This window comes from Orbicella franksi, chromosome 11 (assembly GCF_964199315.1).
Source record: "Orbicella franksi chromosome 11, jaOrbFran1.1, whole genome shotgun sequence".
Lineage (NCBI taxonomy): Eukaryota > Metazoa > Cnidaria > Anthozoa > Scleractinia > Merulinidae > Orbicella > Orbicella franksi.
Genome location: NC_138155.1, coordinates 12,210,355 through 12,226,428, shown reverse-complemented (window position 1 = coordinate 12,226,428; position 16,074 = coordinate 12,210,355). Strand labels below are relative to the sequence as shown.

General features: G+C 39.8%; 1 protein-coding gene across 1 annotated transcript; it reads left to right on the top strand.

The window, feature by feature from the left end:
- Window positions 1-269: 269 nt before the first annotated feature.
- Window positions 270-15,882, top strand: LOC145460284 (uncharacterized). Its single transcript, XM_081445039.1, has 7 exons — window positions 270-453; window positions 607-679; window positions 4,886-4,934; window positions 8,962-9,128; window positions 9,349-9,398; window positions 9,775-10,343; window positions 11,044-15,882. The coding sequence occupies exons 1-7, from the start codon at window positions 425-427 to the stop codon at window positions 12,108-12,110; spliced, it is 2,004 nt and encodes a 667-aa protein (XP_081301165.1). The 5' UTR covers window positions 270-424; the 3' UTR covers window positions 12,111-15,882.
- The last annotated feature ends 192 nt before the right edge of the window (window positions 15,883-16,074 follow it).

Sequence of the window (16,074 nt, the reverse complement as noted above, 5' to 3'; positions counted from 1 at the left end):
GTTGGTTGCGTGATCTCTAACCCTTGCAGAAGAACTCAGCATCACGCATGAATGCTAGAACCAAAGACGACACCATTTTTTTGCAACCAGAGGAGAAAAAGATTTACCAGGTTGGCATTATTCTGTCTTAGAAATTTGTTGGCTGGACAAAATCAACTTTTCCAACACATACCTGTCAATTCAAGAGCGAATGTCGTGTTTGCGTGAGTTTAACCCAGTCTTTCCCTTCCGGTACATCGATTGCGTGTCAAGTTCGCGTGACAAGAAGCAACCGCTGACCAGGGTTCCAGTTAGAGCGACCAGGAATGCAAAGATGGTGGAGGCATAAGACATGTTGACCTTTCGCCGAAAACAATAATCCTGTATTTAGTTCTCGAAATTCGGTGCTTTCACAAAAGCGAACACCATCGGACCAGGGATTGTGATGGGGGAATTTGGAGAAACGAGAAAGGGGTAATTTTGGAGCCGGTTTGAGTTGATAGAAGGCATCCACGTTGTTTGCGAAATGCCTGCTCGGGTTGGCGCCGAAGTTGAATGGGTTGTTCACGCACATGTGTTTGGTGTGAAAATTGATTGTAATTAAAATTATTTCGCTTTATTTCCTAGACAGAACCTGGAGACGATAATTTCGAAGCTTTCTAAAGAACAACCAAACGGCAGAAGGAACAGTTTTATGTTGGTAAGCCCATTGTTTTATATTTCTCCCGAGCTAGGCGTCGCTTGTTTCAACACTGCCTGGTCTTGCGTGTTTTGTCGATTGACACACTGCTTGGTATGCTTCATTAGATTATGTAACTAAATAGTAAAATGGAGTGAAATTTAGCGCTTGTAAGGTGCCAGAAAACTGTAATCTAGTTCTCTCTTCTAGCCGGTTACTTTTAAAAGCATTTCCCGGCGTTGTTGGAGGAGTTTAGCATTTCGTGTCTTCGCTAAGGAAAACACGATCGAAGTCCTTTGTAGTTTAATGATAAGCACGCTTGCATGTAAATGTGTGAAATGAATAGCGTATTTGAAATACCTCCTATTGGTAAACTGCCATTAACCCAACCCCTGCGTGTCAAAGGGCTTTATGGACGAGTGAGATGTTGTATTTACAAATTGTCTACCTCGAGGGCAACATTTTGTACCAAGATCTGCGATTAAGCGAACCGGCCCTGCACTTATTGGGTTAAATTGTCGCTGGTACAGTACGAAAATATTGTATCTGACACCTCGTGAACGGGTGGTTCGGTAGGTTGCCCATGAATAAACCTCGTTTCTCGCTTGCACCGATCTGCATTGAAATGCTTTGCGATATCGTTTTTTATACAAATTTACATTAAGATTCAATGAACTCGTACTATAAAGCCTTATGTTGTCGGTTGCCGACGACGAAATTGAATAGCGTGGTTTTATTTCAGGAAGTCGGCGATTTGACATTGTTCATGCTTAGCAGCTTCCCAAAGTTGCTTGAATCTTGTTTAGAAGCTTATAAAGAGAGGTCGATTATTTTCGAACAGAAATACTCTTACAATTCAAAAGTACTTGATGTTTTTGTCGCACGTGAATTAAACCGCGGTGTAAAAATGTCAAATACATTTTGCGTTTAATCTGGGGGAGGCAAAGATTCCGCCGCTAAATATAGCCAAGGTTCGCTTGTTATCGTGCTTTCAAAGTAGAAACAGACAGTCAAGAAGCGGTGTTGCTTTCCCAGCAATTTGATCCATGTTAACACGATATCTAAATGTACTTATCAAAAGAACCTATTGAAACTACATGGACGTGTTCGACAGTTTAACACGACTCACTCAGAGTGTTTCTACCCGCCGCTGGCCGATTGCAATGAGTTTCCCCTGGTCGTAAATAACTCGTATGTTCTAAAGTGAAATTTTTTTTTTTTTTCCATTTCCCACTGTCTGGTGGTGTTTTAACAGATCAATATCTTCCCTGTTGTGATAGTATCATATTATGTTTTATTGCCAAAAATGTCTGGTGGTGTACAGTTATTTCAAACTGGAGTATATGTTTGCTGGACCTCATAAAATGTTTGGTCCAGATGTAAACATTGCAATTTGAATTGTAAAATTGTAAAAACTGGTTGCCAGTAAAATTCCTAAAATCTACAGCTTGTCACCTAAGAAAGGACAGCTTTACAAATAAAATAAATGTTCACAGTAGATTTCCCAAGTGACTGAAAGGTATTTTTGCATCAGATACTCTATCTTTCCCATGTGGAGAATTGAAGGGCAGTAAATTTGATTTAGGGTCAGCCAATAGTAAAATGGATTTTCATCAGAAAAGTGTTGAAAAAAACATAGAAATAGAAATATTGTGCATTCATGTTGTTGATCCACTCCACTGGAGTGTTTGAGTTATTTTTACATTTAAGGAAATTACATAAAATCTTTTCTTATTTTGATATACTTTCATTTTTTTTTTTTTATGGTTTATAAATATTAGACATGGGGTACTTACCATTTACATGGGAAAACTGGAAATTCCAGTTGGAAAATCAAATGGTTCGTGCCATTCCGTTAGGGAAGCTTCAGAAAATATGGGCTGTGATTTGAGGTGATGCTATTTTTCTGTTCTTTGAAGTCTCTCTAACTGATGTGGATATACTTTATAGCGATTCCTTCTCCCGCAACGTCGCATTCAATTGTCTAATCTTTATGCCTGAAATTTCCAACCGGATGGTTTTTGTAAATGGTAAGCACCCATGATTTCCTTCTGTCTTTGTGGAGGCAAAATTAATTACACAGCTATCAAGCAATAACCTACTCAACCATCAATTATGTTTTCAATGGTAGCAAACTTGGAATACAGGCAGTCCCCCTGGAGTGAAAGGGGACCTGGGATCAAATGAGCGAGGAACGATACTGGAAGTGTGATCCGCATGGGTATGGATTGGGATTCGACCCTTGGGCGGGAAAACAAGAAAAATAGGGAGAAATTTTACAACATTGCACAATGGGGGTTAGCCACTAAGGAAGGGGCGAGACACATGGGGAAAGGTACAGGAAAACACCAGACACCCCTATTTCCCCTCCACCCTAGATAGCTGATACCTCCTAGTTTGTCCAATACTCTGGTAGATAAACTGTGGTGGTTACTGACAGAATAGAGTCCTGCTGATGATAACTTGAATTACTATTATTATTGTTATGAACCCTAATTCAAATTAGGGGTCTAATAAGCCCAACAAGTGATCCTTTACAGTAATTGTACCGCCCCTGTGGATGTCTTGATCAACTTGACAAAAAAATCAGTTATATTTGCTGTTGTATGTCATTACTGGACATTGTGTCTACAGACAGTTCTCATTTGATTTTTGTAGCAGAGACCATGACATAATACATGGCTGAAAGTTTAATATGTAAAAGTGAAAAACTGGTACAGAATCAATGTTTACAAACAGGAGACTAAGAAACATTGATATCATTTGCCTAGGTCCAAAAACTGAAAAAAAAAAAACAACAACAACAACAAACAAATAATCAAATAAACAAGCAACAACTTGCAGCTGTATTGTTGTCATTAGCTGTCAGCTTAATGATGCACACTTAGGTTTTATCCAAAGACTTTCAATCTACAACCACTTTTAAACAGTATGATTTATGCTGAGCTGAACCATATGGTACTGTAGTTGTTTTACTAGTGTCGGAATCATACAATGAGGCTTCATCAACATAGTTAAAAGTTAGAACCATCTTGAACTTTTCAAAGTTGAACCTCATGAAAGGTAAATGATGTTAACAAAATTTTATTTGAATGGTCACACAGGATTTCATCCTCTGAGTTATATGTCAGAATCAAGTCAGAATTACCTTGTATCATTTGCGAAAAACAGCATCATGTAAAAAACAAAACAAAACAAAACAAAACAAAAAACAACAACAAAAAAAACTCATTACTAATACCCTCATTTGAATAATATTGCCACCGATAAATTTATTTACATATACAGAATTGAAGTTAAAAGTTTCACCACCGCTGACTCAAGCTTAATTTTGGTTGTGAAATGTAATTTAAATAAACAACCCAAAACCTTTGTCCTGAAACAAAAATAGAATATTGTTATTCTACATGTTTGACGAGATATGATTTCCATATAATATTTCCAGCTGAAGTAAAATTTTACTGTAACATACCCTTTGACAAAGAAATAATTACATTGTACTCTCATTTTCAATCCAGTGTCAATAATAATTATTTATACATGAATTGGGATTCATTAAATATTTAAATTAAACTACCCTTTTGGTTGGCATGATGGTGGTGAAATGGTTGATGTGGTGAATGCCAGCTAAAAACTCTTAAGTCAGCGTTCCTTAGCAGAGATTCCTACAGTGCTTTTTTGTCACCCTAGTAAATGGCATATTGTTGACAGGCAATTTGAAAAAAAAAAAATAATAATAATGCTGACAGGAGCCTTCTTGAAAAGTTTTAAAGGCAAGATCTCATTAAGAAATTCCTACAGGTTAAGTGACAGACATGAGGCCAGTTGCCTAATCATACAAAGTTTTTTTTTTTTTTAATAATTTGATACGTCAGGTAACTAACCTTCTTTCACCTTGTTGGGTTTACACTGGGATAACCTTGGCTTGGTTTCCAGCTGCTGTTTGGCATGAGAGAGCAATGGAAATCAAGCCTAGGGATAACCTGGCTGGACTCATCCCACAAAAATGGGTATAAGAGAAGTTTAAACTAAACAATGCAGTCCTGGTGAGTGGCCAAAACTACATAGAACCTAAACAATTTTATTTGTCATTTATGTCAAATAAAGTGTATACAGATTAGGTGCAACTTGTAATGGATACAAAAATTATCTTATTGATATTTGCATGTTGGGTTTTGGAGAGTTTACATTATCATGTCATAATTAATGTATTTGTTCTTTTCACAGATATCAGGGATAGATCACTCTAATGTCATGTTTCACCTTGGGGGTGGAGGTATGTTTGATATTTTTTTATCACTCTCTCTGTGCCTTTTAGCTACCATTGGGACTAGTTATTTGGCTTCAATTTGGATAATAATTCCCTCCAAATTATTTAATGCAACAATGCTTCAAATGACAGGCTTTCAACCCTCCCAAAGCTCCCTTCCACATGTAGTGGTTGTTGTGCATGTGTGATCAGATCGTAGGACTTGTTAAATTGCATTTTACAATGTACATCAAATTTATGTTTAGAGTTCAATACGTTCGGCTAAAATTTTCCAGATGTCAGGTTGGCCAACGTAAGCCTCAAAATTCCAAGCCTAAGTGTTCCAACCATGGCTTTTAGCTCCCCATTAGTCAAGTTTAGCAAAGCCCTGCCTAACTTTCCAAGCTTTTTGACGGGCTTCCTGGGAAAGTTTACTCTGCGAAACTATGGCAATGCCAGCTAAAAAACCAGGCTGCCAGCCATGGCCACAGAGCTAATTGGCTAAATCCTGACCTAGCTTAAGGTAATTCCTCTGAAATAAAAGTGACAATAGATTTTTGTTCAAACTTTGTCCACTGAATATTTGTCATATGATAACTTCAATTTTGAAATAAAAAAGGGGGGGTGCCCATGCTCATTAAGGAGTAGTGAGGCATTGAAAATGCCCCATTTTGACATTATTTAATGCTTATTGTAAGAACGCATTCCCAGTAATTGTAAAATCTTTGTGAACCCAGACTCATAAGAACACGCATTAACCTAAAGTCAATACATTGTGTCGGACACAAACAAACATTTTAAGTTTGATTCAGGCAGAAAGCTAAATCCTTGATTAAAAATTTGAACCAAATTTTTTGACGTGGTTACCGACTGCAAAATAGAAAAGACCACAGTGTATCTGCTATTTTTCTTATTTATTCAATTTTCAGCGATAGAAATTAGATCAGTCTTTTCTCATGCAAAGCTTATGATTAGTTGATTACAGTGACTGGAAAAAAAATTGGAGTGCCCATGCTCGTTGGTGAGCTAGAGCCATTTTTCAACTGACAGAGCTCAATATCAAGGCAAATCCGTCATGTTTTCAATATGCTAATGATGTCATAAATTATGTACAGTAAGGATGCACAATGCAAATGTGAGGAATGACCTTAAGGCCCATGCAAGGGTTTTTTTTTTGGCTTTTTTGGCCTACAAAAGGGCCCAAGACTCCACCATTTTTTTATGACATATCTGCTGATACATTTCAATGCCCAAGAAAAGTTAATTACTTATATATAGCCAGCTATTTGAATTTCATGGGTTACACTGATAAATACAAATGAGTTTTGAAAATACTCGTTGATATGAGCTCTAAAACTAAATGGATCCACTGCTGGATTTTAAATTTTGAGTAATGAAATTCCCATTACTGAACAGCAATTCTCTACATGTATCATCAGGATAAAGTTCAAAATATAAAAAAAGCTTATCATGACAATGGCAAATATAATTTTCAACCAATTTTGTGTGGCTGCTATTAAAGTGTTTCATACTCGACACAATTTTGTGCCATGCTTGTGAGCATGTGTCATTTTAAGTCCCACTGTACTGAACAATCAACACGACTGGGTGACTACATGAAAAAAATTCAGCCCCATAAGGGGGTTGAAAGTTCTTTACCTTTTCTCCTCATAGCAACAAACACAATCACTGAACACTCCCAGCGTGTGTGTTTGTCAGAGTTCCCTTTTCAGTCCAGGAGCTCTTTCTTGGCCAATACTTTTCTAGCCTAGTTTCTCAAACCAGGCCCACATTTTCAGCCTGAGCTGAATTTCAGCCATGATTAAAACTTTCCAAGTACATGTAATCTAACCAACTTCATTTCATGAGGATTTCTTTTTTGGAATCCCCTGAAATTCTCCATTCAATCACCCCCTATGTGAACAATTATTTTCATCAGTGCAGAGGTTTCACCATCTTGGGAAAGCCAGGGGCTGCTAGTCAGGATGATGCAATATGCGATATGCGATATTTTCGGGGGAAAGTGCTTTTGCCCAGAAATATCGCATTGTCCCAACTAACAGCCCCTAGGTCTCTGAGGACGTAGTTTCGCATACAAAATTGTCCTGTTAGTCAGTGAGGAAACTCATCAACATACACAGCTGACAGACACAAATCTTGTCTCTTGAGCTGATTCTCCAATAATTTGGGGAAGAGAGTGAGTTATACAAAATTAATTTAGTTCATGGGGAGAATTTTTCAAGAACAGATTAAAACTTTTTGTAAATTTCAAGGGTCTATTACCTACTATTAATACACCTTATTCCAAAATGGCCATCGTCTTAGTGTTCTTTTATTTACTTGCAAATTAGCCCTTGTTGCCTCATTTAAGGGAAATATTCTTTTGAATTTTGAGCTTAAGAACGAGGCAACAAGTGCTAATTTGCAAGAAAACAAAAGAATACTTAAATGGTGGCCATTTTGGAATAAGGTGTATGGAATATCCAAATATTTCTGAACTTCTGAAGGACATGTTATTGGAATTTATGAAATTACATTGAGAATACCAGTTTAACTGGTAGAGATGTTTCTTATTATTATTTCCTTAAACTAGGTATAAACAAGAGCATAATTTTATTCTCTCTGGGTAAATTAAACTAATAAACTTAAGCTTGCAGCAATTTGTAGATCATAACAAGCAGTCGTACAATAAAAAGCCAATTACGACGCTTTAAAAAGCTAGCTAAGTAGAAGACTTGTTACCTCAACTCACCTTTGAAGTCATAGAGATACTATCAAAGATTGCATGCAAAAAAAATGAAGGCTCTTGTAAAACTGAAAATTGCAAACACGTAACACCAAGAGCTACCAAGCGCTGGCAAAGAACAGCAAGCCTCGCTCTATACACTGTACTTTGACTCGCTGTAAGATTTTATCTTAACATTGCACAAGATGAAAATGAGCAGCAGCAGTGACACAAGCTAATTTGAAAAATATCACACTAGTTTAAGGAGAAAAATAGTCATTTCCCTGGACTCACCTTTTGAAGCAAAAAGAATGAAACTTTTATTTTTCTTTCGCGACAACTCGCTGTCTTGTTCGGACATAATCGTGCAGTTATCTGATTGGCTAATAAAATACCGACAAATCCCCGTACGTTCACGGAAGTTTACGAAAAGTTTACGAATAAGGAGTGAAAAAATAAAAATAAAATAAGGAGTGAGGGATGCTATCCCATAGTGCAACGCAGGCAAAAATAAAATGTCACTAGCCGCGTGTGTATACATTTGAGCAATGGCTGCCGTCGTGCGAGGGATGCTAGAAGCAAAGATGTGGAAAGAAGCAAAGTTCTACATTTTTTGTTTACGGAAACATTTCGCTGAGGGTATGTGGAAACTCCTTTTGTATAGAGCGATAGCTTTGTGTCTAATTATGGTGATAATAGTGGTCATGACATTTAACCGGCCGACGCGGATTTTAATAATCTCCATTTTATAAAGAGCACTTCTATCGATGTTGTTTATTATTCAAGCTGATATTTTCTGTCTGCTTTGAGGTTTAGATCGGCGGGAAAAAAAATCAGCCTTAGAATTCAAGGCTGCAAGAACTTTATAATTTTGGAGAAAGATCATATAGCTTCAAAGGTCTTCAAATGGCGCGTACACGATCAGGCAAAAAGAAACTGGACTATTTAATTTGGTTCTGTTCTCGTGTACCGGTTCACAAGAACCGATACAAAAGACCCAACAATGTTCAACAGCTAAACAAAGGCTCGTAAAGAAAGGGGTACAATGGTTATTCCCTCTGTGTACCGACACACCAGGACACAACCAGTAATTTCGTGTAATCTGGCGACTTTGTTATGCCGACTTACCTAGTAAGCTGGAACCCAGGGCCTCTCTTCTATATCCTTGGGAACGAGGTTATCAGTCATCATCTTTTGGCGGGAAAACAACAACCTGGCAAAATTTTGATTGAGTTCGCTCGGCTTTGTCACCGAAGTTGCTAAGCAACATGAGGTCTATTTGCGCTATTCTGAGGTGATCGTTGATGTATATCCCTTCATGTTTTGCAGGACATGAGTTCGAGGGAGAGGACAGCGAACCTGACCTGTTCCAGTGCGGAAAATGCAAGCGAATGTTCACCAGCTTGCAGAAATACCTGAAACACAAGGCAGCTAAGGACTGTGCCCAACTACAAACTGGTCAGCGAAGCACGACCAGTCCTGTTACAAACGGAGAGGTATTCAGTCGGCCATAATTAATACCCAGGCTTTCGCCCAATTTGGCGCGAAATTTCATAGGGGCAGACATACAACGGAAACTCATCCAACCCGTTCCCAGGCCCTTTCGGATGCCTCCCGCCAGAATGCCAAGGGGCTGCACTTACTTGCATTGTTGGTTTGTGAGCTCGTTAGTTAGTTTATTAGTTTGTTTGTTTGACATTTCTTTATTTTTCTCAGGTTTTTGATAGTCCAGATGAGAACAATTCAGTACATTCTCCTACACGAAGGTATATTGTAGCTGCTAACTGAAGTTACTCGAAAAAAAAAAAAAGTTATAAAACTGTACTGGTTCATATTCTTAAGGCTGTAGATCGTAAAATTGAAGAGGAAAATAGGAGAAAAAAATGCTGCATGAAGATACTCGAAGTTCGTGCGCACATAAATTTCATTTGCGTTTTTGCTTCATCTCTGGACAACGGGACAACATGACCTCAGGGAAACAAGATAGAAGTATTCCTAGGAAAAATGCGAAAAAACGCTGTGCCCATATTTGGCCTGACGGTTTTGGCTTCGTGTTTAACGTACGTCTCATGATCGAAATGCAAATCTACGGAACTACCTCTGTACAATACTAAGTGTGCATCAATGTGGTTTTTTACGCAGGAAACACGACAGGAAAGGAGTCGCACGAAGGGTGTCCAACTTCTCGTCTGAAGGAGAATCAGTGAGCCCCGACATCCCTGTTGTCGTACCAGAGCAAGTATACAGCGTCCCCCCTGCGTCGTTTCCCGTACACATAGAAGCACCTCCGACCTCCAACTATCACGACTTCTCCAACCCTGTAGTGAGCATTTCTGTAGCTGAAGCGCTTCGCTCTCAGAGTCCTGTTGTAGTCCAGCCTTCGCCGAATTTCAACATGTGGAATGGCTCGGTGAATGATCAGGCAGAAAGCGTTAACCCGCCCACAATGGCGACGACTGTTTATGGGCAGATGCCGTCTACATCGGTGGTGAACCCCATGCCAGCACTTCCCCTTCAGCACCCCAGTCAGTCATCATCAGCGCCCACTATTAGCTCATCACACATGGACCAGCAGTGGACTGGGCCCAGGTTGAGAGGGATCCCAGTTGAAATACGACCGGCCGCGCCGCAACCTCCAGTGCATATGACAAGAAGTAAGAATGGTCTGGGACAGCCACCTCCACCGCTTGTGGTACATCTTAAAGACAGAGGTGGGTGTCTGGAGAACTGCGCTTTTAAAGTGCGTTGTTAACAGAAGATCCTGCATACCACTCCCTTCGTCCTCTCTACCTTTTTCCCAGCCGTTTGCTTCAAACTGCTACTTTGATATTTTGGTTTCATATTTTGCGCTCCTTTCTGGGCCATAGTAAGGACTGCGTAAAACCAATTGAAGCCAAAAGCCGTCACATCTGCTAATCGCATTAAAGAAAGAACGTAATGAGCCAATAGGAGCTGACCAATCAAGAGAAAGAGTTTAATTTTGCTTCTGTTTCGCTCAAAGGCATCCATGTCAGTCGTTTCGATTACTATGTAATAGCAACGATAAGTTTCGATATTAAACACATATTATATGGTACTGCCAGTCTTAGCTCAGTTCTCTTTGCAATAGCTAGGCATTATTATAGTGAATTTCTGCTATCGTTTTGATGGGTTATTTTTGATTTGACCGATCAGAATCTAAGCATTTGGGAGTTAAACTGACAAGGCAATTACGTCGTTCCCAGGGTCTCTCTTCTTCATCCCCCTCCCCAGCCCACCCCTCCTTCCCTTCCCTGGAGCGAGAGAGCGGCGGAAAGAACAAAGACCCTGGGAACGGGGTTGACAAGGCATATGCTAGAACGTTGCATGTCAACGAGACATGCAATCGGTTCGATTGTATTAAGTGGCTGTGTCATGATGTTCTTTTTGTAGGGCGTCCCGTGAGAGCAAAAGAGACTGGCTTGACAGAAGAAGAGCTGACTGACGAGATTGTCACATCGTCTGGTCAGAAAGTGTACAGATGCAAAAAGTGTGATAAAGAATTTTCCTTTTCCAGCCGACTAAAGCGCCATCTTCTTGTCCACACAGGGGCGCGCCCGTTCGAATGTCACGTTTGTTCCCGCCGTTTCACACAAGCCGTCGACCTTAAACGTCATATGCTACGTCATAGTGGGCAGAAGCCCCACGTGTGCCACTACTGCGGGAAGCAGTACACAAGAGGCGACCGACTGAAGGCTCACTTAATGTCACATACGCAGGAAGATAATTCTGACAAGCCGTACAGTTGTTCAAGATGCAGCGCGGCCTTCTACGAGGCGGAGGAACTGCGGCTCCATGTTTGCGAATTTCAAGATGGCGCCCAGGCAGGTGTTGAGGTCGACTTGGACGAAGCGGCTGTTTATGGAGACGATGGCGGGGCAAAACTGCAACGGACAGGCAAGAATTACACCTGTGATGAATGCAATTCAAGCTTCACGAAGTACACTTCGCTGAAGTCGCACCTTCTCAAGCACACGGGAGAGAAAAAGTACAAGTGTGAACACTGTAACAAGACTTTCTTCAGCTCCAGTAGTTTAAAAATTCATGTTCGTGTTCACACTGGAGACAGACCGTTTAAATGCAAGGAATGCCCAAGGAAATTTAGTGACCCGTCGAACTTTAACAAGCACAAGCGGTGGCACGCGAAGCAGAAGGGATCTGCAGCCACTGTAGCGGCGACGGCTACATTGTCTAGCATCGCCGAAAATAGTTCGTCCTCCGATGACAAGGCAAAGGAACCCGCTGCAGCAGAACAGAGTGGTTCAGGGCAGAGCGAAGAAACAGCGGGACAAACTAATGCGGACAAGAGCAGTACTAAGGAAGAGTTACGAGAAGATTTATTTCCAGAGGCAAGCCAAGATATGGAAACTGATGATTCCGGCGGGTTCAAATCTCCGGGAGCGTTGCTCAACATGGTGGCAGAAGCTGAGAACAGTGTAAAGCAAGAGGTAACAGAATAAGTAACAAAGAAAGATTATCAGGGAACTGTTAAAAAACAAACGTTAGCTAGAAGTGTATTTCAAAACGCAATCCCCCCTGGGGGAGGGGGGGGGACTCCCATATAAAAAGGAATGTGGTGCTCGTTGTACATTTTAGGGGTTAAAAAGACGGTTTTGGTACCTCTGAGGATGTTCAGCCTTAACAGGTCTACAGTAGGAGTTTTTGCGGCACCTTGTAGAATCTTGAGCCGAAAAAAACAAATGACAGGAGATGATGTGTTGCTTTAGAATTGATACCTCTTTGGGGTGAAAAAAATTCACGCCACGCCCACAAAACAGGATCTTGGTACTTTTAGGGGTTCTTTTTAAAATTTCCGACGAGCACCGCCGTTCTTTTTATATGGGAGAGTCTTCCCCCCGGGAACGTAACTTTTTTTATTTATCGGCACTGCATTGTACATTATTAAGTAAGCTAGCCTCTAAAGCATTCCAAGATCATCCACTTGATCTTTGTAACATAATGCCACATGCGAAGCGTTTTTTTTTTGTGTGTGTGTGTGTGTATTTTACAGTTCTCATTAGTGTTTTCTAACTAGCGCCGATTTTCATTTAATGTAAGGCAGCTGAATATATATCAATATTTCGACAGTATATCAGATTAGTTTTTACAAACCAACGTAGTTTTAGATATGCATATGGATAATTATATTATATTATTAGGTAAAGAGATAGTGTTACAGTCAGATTAAAGAGACAGGCTTTTGCAAGCGAAGAGGGAATTTATATTTCAGATATTTACGGCGATTTGTAGACTTCAGGAAGCTGGGCTTGGTTTTGTGTCAAAGTCAGTTTCTTGCTCGAAGTTTTTCCCCTGCGAGAAAGATTCTGAGATTGGAACCTAAAAGCTGCATGCTGTTAAACGCAGAATTTCACAGTTCTCTCCAAGATTCGTGGTAGTCTCTTATTGGTTTAAAGCCGGTTGTGAATTTTCGCGGGAAAAGAAGAACCAATCAGAGATATTAACACCGAGCTACGTCATCAGAATGGAATGGGTGTTTTTGGCTCGAGTCGAAGACGTCCTTCGAGCGAGGGCAACCTCATTCCCAGGGGTCCCCTGGAAACGAGGTTGGAGCGAGGGAAGGACTGAACAAAAGAAGAGAGACGTAAAGCCCGTCTCTTGTTTTTCATATGTATAGCTTTAGCCTTATACGGGTAAGTCTTCGGAAACTGTTTTCAGATACAGGACAGTGGACTTTGCCATTTAACTCGGCCTAGTCGCGTTTAGAAATTTCTCGGCAGACTGAACTAACGCCACTAGCTATCAAGTCAAATTAGCTTCATTTTGCAACTTTGTGAGATAAAATCCACATTTTATGGAATATATATATATCGGCAAATAGGTAGACATTTTTCATTATGTGGTGCAACCTCAGACTTGGCAAACATTGTATAAAACGGGCATGTATATGTAACAAACTTGGAAATAACGATCACAGATGTCAGGAATCACGTATCCAACACACGACGGATTTAGCGAACATCGGACGTAACGAATATCGCCCATAACGAAAATTGAATGCAACGAAAAACGGGGCTAAGAGATATTGAACATAACGATATTGAATACGTAACGAACTTGGACATAACGAACTTGCATAATGACTGGAAACTAACGAACTAGGATCTTTTAAACTGCAGGATAAAAAGATGAAAAAATATAGACTTATTGAGATGAATTATATAAAGTGAGAGCCGAATCTTTTTTAAACAGCTGTTCCTTCTATTGAGGTTGCGCCGTGTAAAGAAGCTTAAATGTAAATAGCGCATTCATTCCCTAAGATACCCACGGCATTTCATATATCCAGAAATTTTTTGTAACACATATTCAAGTTGATGTACGCGAATCAGTCACGAAGTCTTCTCTACAGAGAGTGTTAACACGTAGGTCTTAAAGTTAGCTGAACTATATTTTGGCAGCCGAAGTCGTCAATCTTTTTTTCGTCCTTAAAATGTCTTTTTATAGCTTTTTCCACTCTACAGCGAGTTTTCACATCTAAGTCTTAAAGTTAGGTGAAATATTTTTTGGCAGCCTATGTCGTCAACTTTTTAGTCAGAAATGTTCTTTTAGGTTCTGTAAAAAATTATGAAAATGTTTCGTCCTTGAAATGTCTGTTTTTTTTAGCTTTTTCCACTCCCTAGCAAGTTTTAACATGGAAGTCTTGAAGTTAGCCGAGCTGTATTTTGGTAGCCTATATCAATCCTTTTTTTTTTTTTTTTTTTTTTTTTTTTTTTCTTTTTTGAGGAATTTTCTATTAGGCATCATCCACACTGCGCCAGACGAATTTGAAAACGGAGGTTTCACTCTGAAAACGCATCAAATGTTTTCCGTTCACACAACGCCGGGGGAATTTGAAAACCGAACAATCACCGGTCATTTTGGATTTGTGTTTGAGGAAACACGGGCAGGGAAATGACGCAATAATCGTGATGCCATCGTTTTCGAAAGCGTCGTTTTCAAAATGTTTTGCGTCCACACTAAAACGCAAAGCCGGCGTTTTAAAATTCCTCCGGTTTGAAGAGCGTTTTTGAAAAGCTCCTTTTTCGTGACGGATTAGTGTGAATGGTTAGGTCTAACCGTACTGTAGAAATAAACTGCCGTTCAAATTCTCCCGGCATTTGTGAACGTTGCCTTAGGTTCTGTAGAAAATTTCAAAAAAAGATTGTGAATAAACATGTCACTTAAGCCAACTCACGAAGTACAGTCTATAGATCTCCAAATACTGTCTTTAGGGAACAATTCAATTTAAGTTGACAGATGGAAGCCAAAATGCTCAATAGAAAAACTTCGTGCCTGAAAAGTCGAAAAGTACATTCTATATTTTGTATGTTCTTTATAAATTGTATTTATTACTGACAGAATAATGATATGGACCTCTCTGGATTACAGATTACTTCAAATATGCAATCTGTAAATTCTGCATGGAAACACCGATTAAAAAGTTTTGTTGAACGTGGGAAGCTTGTTGTGTCTTTTGTTGTGTCGTTTAGGAGAATTTTGCCTCCACGTGCAATTAATTCTCCCAGGTAGTGGTAAAAACTCTCTAAGCACGCGATCGAGGTCATTTATATGCGCGTAATACTTACACAGTAACTGTGAACCTTTAAGGCAAAACACCCTAAATCGTTCCAAAATACGATTTTCAATCCCTGGTTATTACGAGCGTCTCCACATGGGCTGCATATAAGGGTTACTGACCAAGCGTGAGGTCAACATGGTTGGATATTGAGCAAGTTCTTTTTCCTTTGCGTGTATATGGACCAAGATGCAATCGGGTTCATGAACAAGCAAAACGAACGAGGCGAATATCCGACCTTATAATCCACCAAATATTTTCGTCCGCGCACGATTGGGCTAAACGTATCACGTGACTGAATATGTCCCAGCTAAAACTGGGGAATATCCGAGTGACATTCCCAAATTTCCAAACCTGCACGTGTTGCTAAAAACATATTTGAAGGATCAATAACACAGTAGCCTCTATTTGGAGCGAAAATACTCAGACATTTGTCCTTGAACATTATCTGTTCCTCAAAGCTCACAGTTTTCCTTGAGCTACGCTCTCGGACAACTGTTCGCCTCTCGGAACATATAATGTCCGCGGACAAGTATCCGAGCTTATTTTCGCGCCAAACGGAGGCTATTGTTAATATCTTGACCTGACAAGCTTGTACAATAAATGATTTATTGTAAATGTACTGTAAATGTATCACTTAAAGGATTTTGTTTTTTTGTTTTTTTACGGGACGCATCGAGTAATCCCTAGAGGACAAGATAGCCCAGTCTTGCTCGCTTTTCTCGGGTGCGGGATTTAATTCATCTTGCCCAATCAGGAGCTAACCAGGCCCTCGGGGTGATGAACTGAAGTAAGCCACTCTATAACACTAACATATTTAACTATAGTAAATCAGTAGCAAACGGTGAGAT

Bases quoted from the DNA above. Each gene is read 5' to 3' on its own strand.
- LOC145460284 (XM_081445039.1), top strand. From the start codon at position 425: ATGGGGGAATTTGGAGAAACGAGAAAGGG. The intron at 9,129-9,348 runs GTATTCAGTCGG...TATTTTTCTCAG, and splicing joins GTCCTGTTACAAACGGAGAG to GTTTTTGATAGTCCAGATGA. The intron at 10,344-11,043 runs GTGGGTGTCTGG...TTCTTTTTGTAG, and splicing joins GGTACATCTTAAAGACAGAG to GGCGTCCCGTGAGAGCAAAA.